General features: G+C 35.1%; 1 protein-coding gene across 6 annotated transcripts in view; it reads right to left on the bottom strand.

Moving 5' to 3' along the window:
* LRBA (LPS responsive beige-like anchor protein) overlaps positions 1–12,899 on the bottom strand; it is an 840,314-nt gene that overhangs the window by 249,254 nt on the left and 578,161 nt on the right. For all 6 annotated transcript variants that reach the window (XM_023733554.1, XM_023733553.1, XM_023733556.1 and 3 more), the window contains 2 exons: positions 7,287–7,404; positions 4,791–4,893 (listed from right to left, as the gene is read on the bottom strand). In XM_023733554.1, coding sequence (XP_023589322.1) covers positions 4,791–4,893; positions 7,287–7,404 — 221 coding nt within the window. The remainder of the gene's footprint in view (positions 1–4,790; positions 4,894–7,286; positions 7,405–12,899) is intronic.

Here is a 12,899-nt window from a genome sequence, read left to right as displayed (position 1 = left end):
GGATGTGCCATTGTTTTGCCGTTGTGTGCCTTTTGATTTTTTTTCTTGGGGCATCTGAATTTTTGAGGGTGTTAACTTTCTAAGTTCTTCCCAGTATTTGGTATTTTTGCCCGCACTACTCTCTGCAAGAAATTCAGATGGGAGGAGCGTTTGGCCTTTGCTTACCATTTCCTCTCCCTCTCTTTGGGTTAGCACCATCTTCTTCCTTGATTCAATTCAGATTTGAAAGTTCCACATTTCACTTTCCAACTTTCAATCTCTTCCAACGCAACAGAGAACACCCTGTGGTTAGTGTGTCCACCAGTGGGCACTGTCATTCAAGTGAGATATAGCGTACTACTCAATCTGTCCACCGGGAGGTGCATTTCCCTCTCTCTGGTTATTATTTCCTTCTCTTCTCTATTCCTGCAATCACATTTTTATCTGAGAAATTCACACCCAGTGATTCCCCTTTGTGGCTGGGTGTTGCCCTCCAGTTTTGCCCCAAGTTTCCTTCTCTGTTCTATGGGGGCTGGTTACATCTGAGCTGGCATCCAGGGGAAACACAAGCAAACTTTCCTCCGTTTCAAGAGGAGAAGGAGATGGCACTCCCCAGAAGGACCTTCGAGAGATGTGTCTTGTTGGTTTCAGAGCCCCAGTAGCCCTGTGGTGCTTGGGGGAACCATCTCCACTTTGGTGACCCACCTCCTGACTTCACTGTAGGAAACCTGCTGTAGGAGTTAGTATCAGTCCAGCAGCCAACAGGTACCAGTTAGGGGAGGACTAGTCACACTCCGAACAAACTCCCAGTGAGGTCTGCCTTGTATCAGAGCTCCATCTCTATCTAGTATGTTGGCTGTGGGTATAGCCTCCACTCAAGATGCCTGCTTCCTAGCATAGAGCAGCCTCAGTCACCAGTCCTCAGCACCAACCACAAGGGGGGCATACATACCCAACTGATCTCAGGGAGGTCTGTCCTGTTGGTTTCAGAGGCCTGAGCTATGGAGTGCACAGGAAGGCGGGTAGAGTGCTGACTATTAGAGCAGATTTGACCACTGTGGGGGCCGTCTAGGAGTTTGCAACAGCCTCGCAACCAACAATTACCTGGTGGGGGAGTGGGTGTCATGTTCTGGTCAGATCCCCATGGAGGTCTGCCTTGTTGCTATCAAAGTCCCCCAGGTAGATTATTGGCTGTGAGTGCAACCTCCACTCAAGACTCCAGCAGTCCTTAGTGCCAAATGGAAGTGGGGGAAGGCTTGCTCTAACTGACTCCCAGGGATGTTTGTCCTGTTGGTTTCAGAGGACAGAGCTATGGGGTGTGCAAAGCGGCAGGAAGAGTGCTGACTATGGGAGGAGACTTCACTGCAGTGTCTTTCTGTAGAAATTTACAGCAAGCTTGCAGGTGACAATCTAGAGGTGGGGGAGGGGCTGTCACACTCCAAACAGACCTTGAGGGAGAGCTGCTCTGTTGCCATCAGAGCCATCCCTGTAGGATGTTGGCTGTGAGTGGAGCCTCTACCAAAGATGCTTACTTCTTAGCACACAGCAGCCTCAGTCAGCAGTCCTCAGCACCAACCAAAAGGGAGAGCAGACAGACCTGAACTGACTCCCCGGAAGGTTTGTCTTGTTGGTTTCAGAGGCCTGAGTTATGGGGTGTTCAGGGAGGCTGGTAGAGTGTTTACAATGGGAGCAGATTCCGTTGTGTGAGCATTCTGTAGCAATTCGCAGTAGGCTTGCAGCCAACAGTGTCCAGGTGGGAGAGGTGCTGGCACACTCCAAATGGACCCCTGGAGAGGTCTGCCTTGTTGCTATCAGAGTCCCCGTGGAGTATGTTGGCTATGGTTGTAGCCTCCACTAAAGATGCCTACTTCTTAGCACATAGCAACCTTGGAAACAGACCTCAGCACTGACTGAAATGGGGAGCAAACTGACCAGAACTGACTCTTTAGGAAGTCTGTCATGTGGACTTCAAAGTTCTGAGCTATGGGGTGCGCAGGGAGGCAAGTAGAGTGTTGACTATGAGAGGAGACTCCAGTGTGCAGGCCTTCAGTAGCGATTTGCAGTAGATTTGCAACTGACAGCTGGGTGGGGGAGGTGCTGGCACACTCCAAATGGACCCCCAGGGAGATCTGCCTTATTGATTTTAGGGCAGAAACTTGGGGTCCTGTCTCTTTGTACAGGAAGGGGCTGTGGTGGTTAGGGAAGTAGTCTCTTTTTCTGGGGCTACTACCCCAGTTCACAGCAGCTGGTGGCCTGTGTGGCTGGGGAAGATGCAGTGATGGGAATTAGAAGCGGTTTTCCTACTGTATGTGATTCACTGTTGATTTGTTGATTCTTGCCTGTCTGCAGTTCCCCACTGCTTTCCTCTGCTCCCCAATTCAGAGTCCCTCAAAGCCGAGCCATTTCCTTGCTGTATTTCATGTTGTATTTGTGGGGGAGGGTTGGATCAATGGTTTGTTTACATTGACAACTTCCCAGAATTCCTCAGTCAATTTAAATTTAATGAGATTTATTTTGGGCCCAGAATCTGGTGAATCTGGTGAATGTCCTATGTACACTTAAAATAAACATATATTATAAAGTTGGCTGGAGTGTTTCATGTATGTGAAACAGGTCAAGTTGTCTGATAATGTTGTTTCAGTCTTCTCTATCCTTACTGATTTCTGGTCTACCTGATCTCTCAACTACTGACAGAACAGTGTGAATATGTCTCTATTTCGTTCAGTTCTATCAGTTTTTGTTTCATGAATTTTGAAGCTCTGATATTAAGTGTATACATACTTACAATCATCTTGATGAACTGGCTACTCTGTCATGAAACGTCCCTCTTTTTCCTGACAGTATTTTTTGTTTGGAAGTCTTCTTTGGTTTGGTAATAATACAGCCACTCTAGTTTTTTTAAAGTAGTATTTGCATCGTATATCTTCTTCCATCCTTTTACTTTTAATCTATCTACATCTTCATATTTGAAGTATGTTTCATGTAAGCGACATATAATTGACTCTTGCTTTTGCATCCAATTTGACTTTTTCTTTCTTTAAATTGTCATGTTTAGGCAACTAATATTTCAAGACAGCATAATATTTTTATATTATTTTATAAATATAACATTGATCATAAAACTTGAAATAAAGAAGATACGGTGTATAATATTTAACTTACCATTTTTTACAATAATGAGAAAAATGGACATAAAGGAAATCTTCATCAAATGTGGAAAATTACTAAATTCTAGTATAGTCTTAGTTCAGACTATTAGCAGCCAAAAACAAAAATTTTTTTTTAAAAATTTTTGTGATCTCATAAAATACTCAGGAGGTCTACTAAGTGCAAATGACAGAATCCAAAACTCTGGTTGCATATGATCCTAATTGTGTTCGTAAAAAGGCTTAGAAAAAGAAATTCACCAATGTTTATGATGTAACAAATAACAATGGTTATTTCTGTGTAGTGGAATGATTTTTTTTAAGCTTTTTATTGTAGTGTAACAGAAAAGTACATATATAAGTGATTCAGCTCAGTAAACTTTTTCAAAATAAATAAACCTGACTAACCATCATCTCAGTCAAGAAACAGATAATTAGCAGCATCCTGGAATCTCTCTTATAACTCACTAAAAAACTACAATTCATTAAAGGTAGCTTGGTATCTTGATGTCTAACAACAGGGATTAGTTTTATTTGTTTTTGAATATTATGTAAGCAGAATTATTTGTGTCTGGTTTCCTTCACTTAATTCATCCATGTTGCTATATATTGCAATAGTTCATTTATTTTCATTATTGTATATCCCATTATATGATTATACCACAATTTATTTATCTATTCTTCTGCTGATTGACTTTCCAGTTTGAGGGTATCATGAATAATGCTAATAGGAACATCCTTATACATGTCTTTTGGTGAACATATGTATGCATTTCTGTTGGCCTTATTCCCAGAAATAAAATTGCTGGATCATTGGGCATGCATATATTCAGCTATATTTAGTTATTTCCAAAGAGTTTTCCAAAGTGGTTGTACCAATTTACATCCTCATTATTAGTGTATGAGAATTCAAGCTCCTCCACATCTGATATTGTCTCTCTTTTTCTCTTTTTTCATTTTGGCCATTTGTGATGACAATGTAGTGGCATCACACCCTAAAATACATATATTTTTCAATGCCAAATATCAATAGCATAAACAAAGCTTTCATAAATTGAGTGAAAGGTCTGTCTATCTATCTATCATCAAAAAAAGATAATAAATTTCTCTACATACAAAACCAAACCAAACCCGTTGGAGCCAAGTCAATTCTGACTCACAGTGACCCTGCAGGGCAAAGTGGGACTGCCCCATAGGGTTTCTAAGGCTGTAATCTTTATAATAGCAGGCTGCCACATCTTTCTCATGTGGAGGACCTGGTGGGTTCAAACCACTGACCTTTGGGTTAGCAGCTGAGTGCTTAAACACTGTGCCACCAGGGCTCCCTCTCAATATATAGCTTTCCTAAAATGTTAAAATTTAAAACTTTCATCGAAGGGATTGAAAATGCATCTTGTAAAGTACCTCTATCTTGGCAGAGGGAGGGGCTAGGGAATCATATTTAATGATTATTTAGTGAGCATATACTCTGTGCTGGACACTGTATGATGCACTAGGAAAAACTGAGAATATTACAATTCAGTGACTCAAAATAAAACATAATACATTAATAATCATGACTTACTATGAAACACATTATGAAACCAGATGACCATGCATTTCGAATCAAATTATAAGAATATTAATACAGATTATTTTCCATATTTTTCTCATATAATACAGTACCTGGTTTGAGGCAATCCAAAACTGGTTCCAATACCAACACAAGGTAGACAGTTAACCACTTTCTTTACCGTTGCAGGGTCTGGGAAGTTGAACATTACAGCAACTATAAAAAATAATTTAAAAAAATTAGAACATGGTATGATTTCCTTTCTTGAAAACTGACTTCTTGGTCCAAAAACATATTTATGCTTAATTTAGATATCTATTAACTCCAATTCTCATTATATTCCTTTTATTATACTGTATATCAAGTTTTAGTATTAATATGCCAGAGGTGATACACATTTCACATATAAACTTCTTTATCATAGATAGTTCATTCTCTAAATACTGTCAGGAGTTCTAACAACTACTGTTGCATTAATATGACGTGAAGCTGAAATTATCTACCTACAACTTTTAGATAAATTTAATTTTGGCAAGTCAAATATATTTCTATGAGTTACTAGAAAGAACCTTTAAAAATTAAAGTTTATACAGGTAATAATCTAACATCAAAAAAGTCTACAGATATAGCTGTTCCAATGGTGAACAGTTATTAAAATATTCTCTTTATAATGTTTGTTTGCACTTATCATATCCTCATATAATAAAGAACAATGTGTGAGTTGAAGGCAAATTTTTTCTCTATGGTTAATAATCAAAGTTAAGTGCTTTCCAATAATATTTTTTTCAATGATTAGTATTAAGGAGCACATGTTGCTATATGTAAACATATTCAGAATGAAAATTTTTATCATTCTTAAAAATAGCAAAGTCATAAAGTCATTAATATCAGTAGATATTAGTCAGTCTTGAAATTTTAATTATATTTTAGCTTTTATATCAGAACATTATATAAGCTATAAATGCTCATTAGAAGAGATCCTTCCTCTCTACCTTGTCTGAGAAAAGATTTAAGGCCAAAAAAATCTCAAAATTTACCAATATTGATGTATCTTTTTAACACTGGTATTACCAATATGTTTCGAGTAAAAAAAAAAAAATCATTCATTAAGCACCTACAATGTATTTAGAACTGACATATACATACCTCACCTTTTAAGTAAGCCTTCCACTATTACAATTAATACAGAAAAAGGAAAAGAAAAAACTTTCACAGGTATGGCAGATGGCCAAGGTCATGAGGGAAAGAAAAAGAAAAAGAAAAATATAGATACAAAACAAGGATGCATAAGAAATTTCAAAGAAGGAAAACAAATGAGGATGGGTAAGTAATAAATATTATAAGGCTGAAACTCCTTTGGGACAGCAAGAATGCAGACTGAACTAAAGTGTAAAACATTCACTAGATTATTTTCTTGGAAGAATAATGTTTATACTAGGAAAAAGAGCTTTGTGTAGTGGAGGAGACTAAAATGAAAAGGGAAAAGCATCCTTCCCTAAAGAAATTTGTATTTCCTAAAGATACATTACTTGTAAAGGAGAAAAAAACTGTGCATGGAATAAATGTTTTTATGTATAGATTTTAAAAATAATAACTTGTAGATTATAAAAAGAGCAAATAAGAAATCATGAACCTAATTATAGTCCATATGTACAAGAAGGCACTAAGCTTTATATATCCTCCCACTGGTGCATGTATTTAAAACCATATACATATATTTAACACTGCACCAGTGGTGCAGTGGTTTAGAGCTCAGTTAGCAGTTCAAATCCACCAGCCACTCCTTAAAAACCCTAAGAGGAAGTTCTACTCTGTCCCATAGGGTAGCCATGAGTCAGAATCAACTTGATGGCAACAAGTTTGTTTTTTTTTTGGAATGCTTCCACTCATACTCAGCAATGCTTTTCCTTCAAATATACCTTGTATCCCGTCCTTGTCTTAATGGATTTCACTAAATTCCATTCTAAACCTACAAATTGAATTTTAGTTCCACTTTCAAGAATCATGTAATACAAAGAAACTAGGGCAGTTCAGTACCATCTTCTGATGGTGCCTTTATAAACAGTAACGGATTAGACAAAAGATTAAATAAAGGCATGAATCATTTGATTCCCCTTTCCCCTCCTCAAATGCAGCTACCCTCCAGAAGGAGTTTAAGCATCAAAGCAATGTTGAGGGCATCAACACTGCAAAGCTGATTAAATAGTTATTTATCCCCCATGGAGCCCTGGTGGTACAGTAGTTAAGCATTTGGCTCTTATACAAAAGTTTAGCAGTTCGAATCAACAAGGCGCTCCTTGGAAACTCTATGGGGCAGTTCTACTCTGTCCTATAGGGTCGCTATGAGTCAGAATCAACTTGATGGCAACACGTTTTTTATCCCTCAAATTTATAACGTCTTGGATCAATTTGTAATATGGTCAGAAAAAGAAGAGAACTATAAATGAGTCTAAGAATGAGCAAGGGAAAAAAAATCCCATGAAGACGCATGCGCTACAAAAATAGAGGTCAGTAGGGTAGAGGGTGTACTACAAAATACTATCTAAATGGAAACAATATGGTCTGTTCAAAAACGAAATCTTAACAAGGTAATTTCTACAGCATATTACCTCTGTTTGCCATAAAGATCTCTAGGGCTGTATTTTGCAAAAGGTAGCGACGAGAAAAGATTGATCGTATCTCTGTGAACAGCCATTTTCCATGCAGCCCTTCTGTGTATGCCAGGATCTAGTGAGGAAAAACAATCTCAAGTAAGTAATGATTTTAGAATTTCTGTTTTGTTTTGTTTTCCCCCTCCAATTAAAACAGAAAAAGAAAATATATTAATAAAAATAAATTCTTTGAAAAAATTCAATAAATAGTTGTTGAAATAATTTGGAGAGAGATTTAAGAAAAGAGTTTGCAATATTAGGAAAAAGTCTTAAATGAAAAAACAGTAAAATTATAAAACATCAATTTAAAAATATATATTTGGACTTTTTAAAGCAATGACACAACCTTTGCTTTTTTAGGAAACACTTATTGCATTCTTGATTAATTGATTTTTGAGTCATATTATGGAAAGTAAAGTTTTGGATAAAACCTTAAAAACAAGGAGGGCCACAAGGGAATGTTATACATGCTTATAAATCACATCTATAATTCAGTTTCACATAATATGCCTATAATGTACCCAGAAGTATGCTTTGCTTACTTTTAAAAAATTTAAGTTCATAACTAAAAAAAAAAAAAAAAAATTACACTTTGAAGTTCACTGTTAAAGCAACAGTCACTCATTCAGAAAGCACAAAGGCTGACTGTATAAGAGGTTAAGTATCATTTTGTCAGCTAAGGCTAAACACAAACCTGCCAATGAACGCAGCATAATCTCTCTATGGAGTAGGTGGTTGTCAGAGTAACTTGTTATAATTCTCGTCATCCCATGTGACAGACACAGATGCTTAGAATGCTTTGCCAATTCAATTGCCAGTTCAAAGTAATCCTGTCTTTAACCCTAAACCACTTTGTTGCTTTGTTATTCAAGTTTTGTTTTTTTAAAAAATTCATTTCAAAAGCTTAAATATGAAGGTATAAAAGGAAAACCAGATTCAGCGTTTCTCTACACCAGTACTTTACATAATATTAATAAAGAAAAGGAGATGCATTTGTTATCAGTACCTGAAGAAAATCCTTGAAGGCAATTTATGCTAAAAAATTAAGTTATATGTCTCAAAAGTAGCCACCATTAAAAAATGCAAACGAAACGACATTTGATTACGATATTGCATTGTAGGCAGAAAGATCAGGCACAAAGAGGAAAAATAATGAATAGTGAGAATTTATTTTATGCAAAGTTTGCATTGTTCTTTTCTTTATTCTTTTCCATTTTCCTGATCCTAAATGCAAATAAATCTACACTCCTCAATTCAAAACACATTTTTTTAAGAAAAAACTTATTTAATTCAGTAAGTACAAAGCTGCCATTTTGATTTTTCTATAGAAATGACTATTTTTGGCAGTACAGGCCCAGGAATTGAAAGAATGAGCACAACTCTAAGGCTCAGGGTTGTTTCAAAAATAAAAACTAAACTAAACAAAAAGTTCAAAGGACTAGTCATGAAGACTCATCTTTCAGCTGTGAAAATTGTGATACATAAATCCTAACTCACTTATACAATCTACCTACACAAAAAATCAAGAGAAATGAATGAGAAAAGAGAGGACAAAACTATGGGTATCACTCCAAAGGTTTTTTAAAGCAGAGGTTTAAGAGCAGAGGTATTCTTTCTCTCACCACAACCACTGCTACCACCAGCAGATCAAGCCCTCAGAGTTCGCAGTAGCCTCCTACTTGGTCTCCCTACTACTCTTACCTGTAGGGTCTATTCTGCCCAGAGGGGTCAAAGAAAAAATTTTTTAAAAGACGAATCAGATCACATCAGTCCTATATTTAACACCATCCAGTAGTTTCACATTATACATAATAAACTCTAAGCTCTTCATAATTGCATGTAAAGTTATATTTGGGACCGTCTGATGAGCCTAACTCTTTCCTCCTCACTGCTTTTATACTTGTTATTCCCTCTGCCTGGAATGTTCTTCTTTCACATCTTCAACATTTAAAATACTAAATTTCACTAACTAGATTTTGTTTCATTATGTCATCTCCTCAGCGAAGCCACAGGATCTAAACCCCGCTTCCTCTACTACCATTCATCCTACCCAAAACTCAACAGATTTTCTTCATAACACTTATTGTGATCTGAAATTATAATATTGGCTTACTTGTCTGTTCCATCTATTCATCACTAGAATACTAGAATCTAAGTTGCTTTAGAGCAAACACATTGAATCCAGTCTATTTCCATTGCCTAGAACAATGTCTAGGCAATGGCACACAACAACAACAACAACAATGTCTGGCACAAAGTAGATATTTTTTGAATGATTAAATGAATCAACAAATGGTAACCCGGCTTCCATATACATGACCCAAATTCATTTTGTTTGTCTCATATGATGTTTTAACAAAATTTGAATTAGTTGAAAATACTGGCAAAAAATGGATATTTACATAAATACACACTTACATATTTACATAATTATCAGGAAAGCTGGACTATATGGTAGCAAATCTTGACCCATATGCCACACGGTAACAACTGGCATGCACTCTCCATTTTGGCACAGTCTCCACTTCACTGACTCACTGTTATCTGCCTAGTTTCACTGGTATTTGAGTTTGCCACCTGGATTTCTCAAATGTTAGAGAATCCTATATATGTTCTGTAACACATATAAGTCCAATCTATCCAATTATTGATAAGGAAAATGAGGCCCAGACTAGTTAAATACTTAATACAAAATTCCTTGACAAATTAGTGGCAGTGTCTCAGCTACTCCCAGATTTCCCAATCCACAAGCCTAGAGCTTCCATTATATACTGCACTGCCAGATTTCCAAAAAGGGATAAATTTTTGTTAAACTAGAATCCAACTCATCAGGAACTTTAATCAACTATGCTTGCTTTCCTGCACATAGGTTAGGGTGACAGAGAACAATCAGAAGAACAAAATAAAAGAATTTTTTTAAGCTCTGTGATATCTTAGGAATATCACACACTGGCCTGCAAATTCTGCCTTTTAGATCATAGAGCTATATAAGACAACCTGTTCTCATAATGGTGATGCCAATCACTGTAAGGTCATAATAATTTAACCAAATATTTAGTTATATTCTAGGATATTCCATTTATTAACAGAAATAAGAATTCTAAATCATTTTATAAGATTTTTAATGCCCTGAAAAAATTCTGTGATTAATCAGAAAATTCCATTTATATCCCATTTCTTTAAGCAGTATGGTTATTCAAAGATCTACCTGAAATACAGCAAGTAGCACGCTCCTTTAAAATGTGTTTACCAAATGTCAAGCACATTCAAAAGTACAAAAAGTGCATGTATCCACTACTCAACACTACCACATTCTACCATTTGCTATATTATTACATATATTTAAAAAATTAATAGATTATAAATAGTATTGAAACTCTCATGTATAATCCTTCCTGATCTCATTTTCCTCCTTCATCACAGCCAATCACTATCCTTGCTTTTGGGTTTATAATTCCCATGTAAATTTTTACATTATTAGTACATTTATATCCATAATTAATATCTAGCATTGTTTTGTATGTTTTCAAACTTTATATAAATGGCAACATACTGAATGAATGACAGGGCTTTCAGTGTTAAATATAATCAGGTATAGTGATTTTTTAAAACTTAGAAAAGGAGAAACAGGAGGAGAGACAAAATTATTTAATAATGTCAAAGGAATCAAAAAACTAAAATCTTAGACTAGTCTGATTTTTTAAAAGAAAAAATTAACAAGTAAAATTTTACAGATATGGAAGAGATAGTTGGGGTTTGATATAAAATGAAGAATCCCTTAACTAACTAAATTACTAGCTAAAATGGATATAACAATGCTTCTTTAAAGTATTCATTAGGAAAAAGTGTCAGTACTGAGAAGCAGCTGAGGCCTAGCTAAACCAGAGATTCATTTCTTACTGGAATAGTATATGCCTGGTCCAAGGCTTCACTTCAAAGTCTCTAGAGTTCAATTATAACTGGATTAGATACAAGCAGACCCTTCTTTGGGGCTTTCTGTTCACTGAAACTTTACATACACTGACAGCACCCTAGACAGAGGTCTAGCCCTCCAATGAATCAGTTCCTATGGAAACCGTATCATTACCATTGCTCTGCAGTTATGACCACAAGTGTAGAATAGCTTGAAATAACTTGAAAGCTTAAGCCCACAGCACTCTCTTTGAATGTTTACCACCTAGCTTTACTGATACTGTTAGTATTATTAGTGAATTCAACTTTCTTCATTATATGTATATAAAATTTGTTTCAACAAGGTTGGTTTATAAGTTTAACTTTACGTAAGGGAGATAGAAAGGAGAGAAGGAAACCTGTACGTAATTATATATACATATGTATGTATACATACATACATATGTATATATATGCATATATGTATATGTGTATATACTTCTTTACATTAAAAATATCAAATGTATCTTCTTTAACATTTTTATCTAGAAATTGTGCCTTCTGAAAAAGCCTATATTATCTTCCATAAATAATGTGTGCATTTCTTTCTTCCATGCTTCAAATAGTACACTGTGGATATATAAGAAAACTTCTTTACTCTGTTGCATATATTCTTGGCTTGACAGTAAAGCATTTTCACTTTCTCTTTGGTACTCCATTTTGCAAAAATTATGTTTATCAAAATAAAACTTCTGTTTTCTCATCTTTATCAAAGAACAAACATAAAAACCTGTATTTATTGCCTAATTAAATGGTACTCATTAAATATCACACCTTTTTTTTTTTTTTAGGTAGACATAAAAAAATCTCTGAAAATAAAGCCATATTTGTTTTAAGAAAAAAAAAAACAAAACAAAAAACGGGGCTTTGTTGCACAAACTACAAAAACTACCCTTAATACATTTAAAAGGTTTACAATTTTTTGTCAAGAGAAAAAAAAAAACTCAAAAGCAATAACATGTTCACCTCAAAAATAAGAAGTATTTACAAGAGAGTCTGCATATATATACACATATATATACATAAAATCAATAAAAGAATTCTTTAAAAATACTATTCATAATATTTAAAACTAGCATAGCATATCCTAGTCCCAAACATTTGCCAATATCTGGAGAGGTTCTACTCTTTCAGATAATTCCACGTTGACATACGAAGAATTTGTAAATAAGAGTAAAATCATATATCAACAGCAATATTTAAAATTTCACAACAAAACCAATTCCAAACTATCTGGATATATTTAACATCAATAAAAATGCTTTAAACTTAGAATGCAAAATATAGGCTAATCATGCTATCAATTAAGCAACAACATCGATAGGAAAAGTCTAGGAAATATTCCCTACATCTCATTTTCATGGAACATAATTATAAATTACAGTCAGAAGGCATAGACCTTAATATGGGAAAAACAAACAAATATATTTAAAATGAAAACACATGGAAATATTCTCTTATCAAATCACCACCAAATATATGTGCAATAATGCTTTATTTACAGTAACTACAATTTTAACTAGTTTAAGGTAATTTAAATGAAGTATTTTAAAGTTGTATCTCCATATTATTATCATGGTTTTTGGATTTTGCTACATATAATTTGCTCTGAAACTTGAT

This window comes from Trichechus manatus, unplaced genomic scaffold (genome assembly GCF_000243295.1).
Source record: "Trichechus manatus latirostris isolate Lorelei unplaced genomic scaffold, TriManLat1.0 scaffold00059, whole genome shotgun sequence".
Classification (NCBI taxonomy): domain Eukaryota; kingdom Metazoa; phylum Chordata; class Mammalia; order Sirenia; family Trichechidae; genus Trichechus; species Trichechus manatus.
This window is presented reverse-complemented; position numbering and strand designations above follow the sequence as displayed.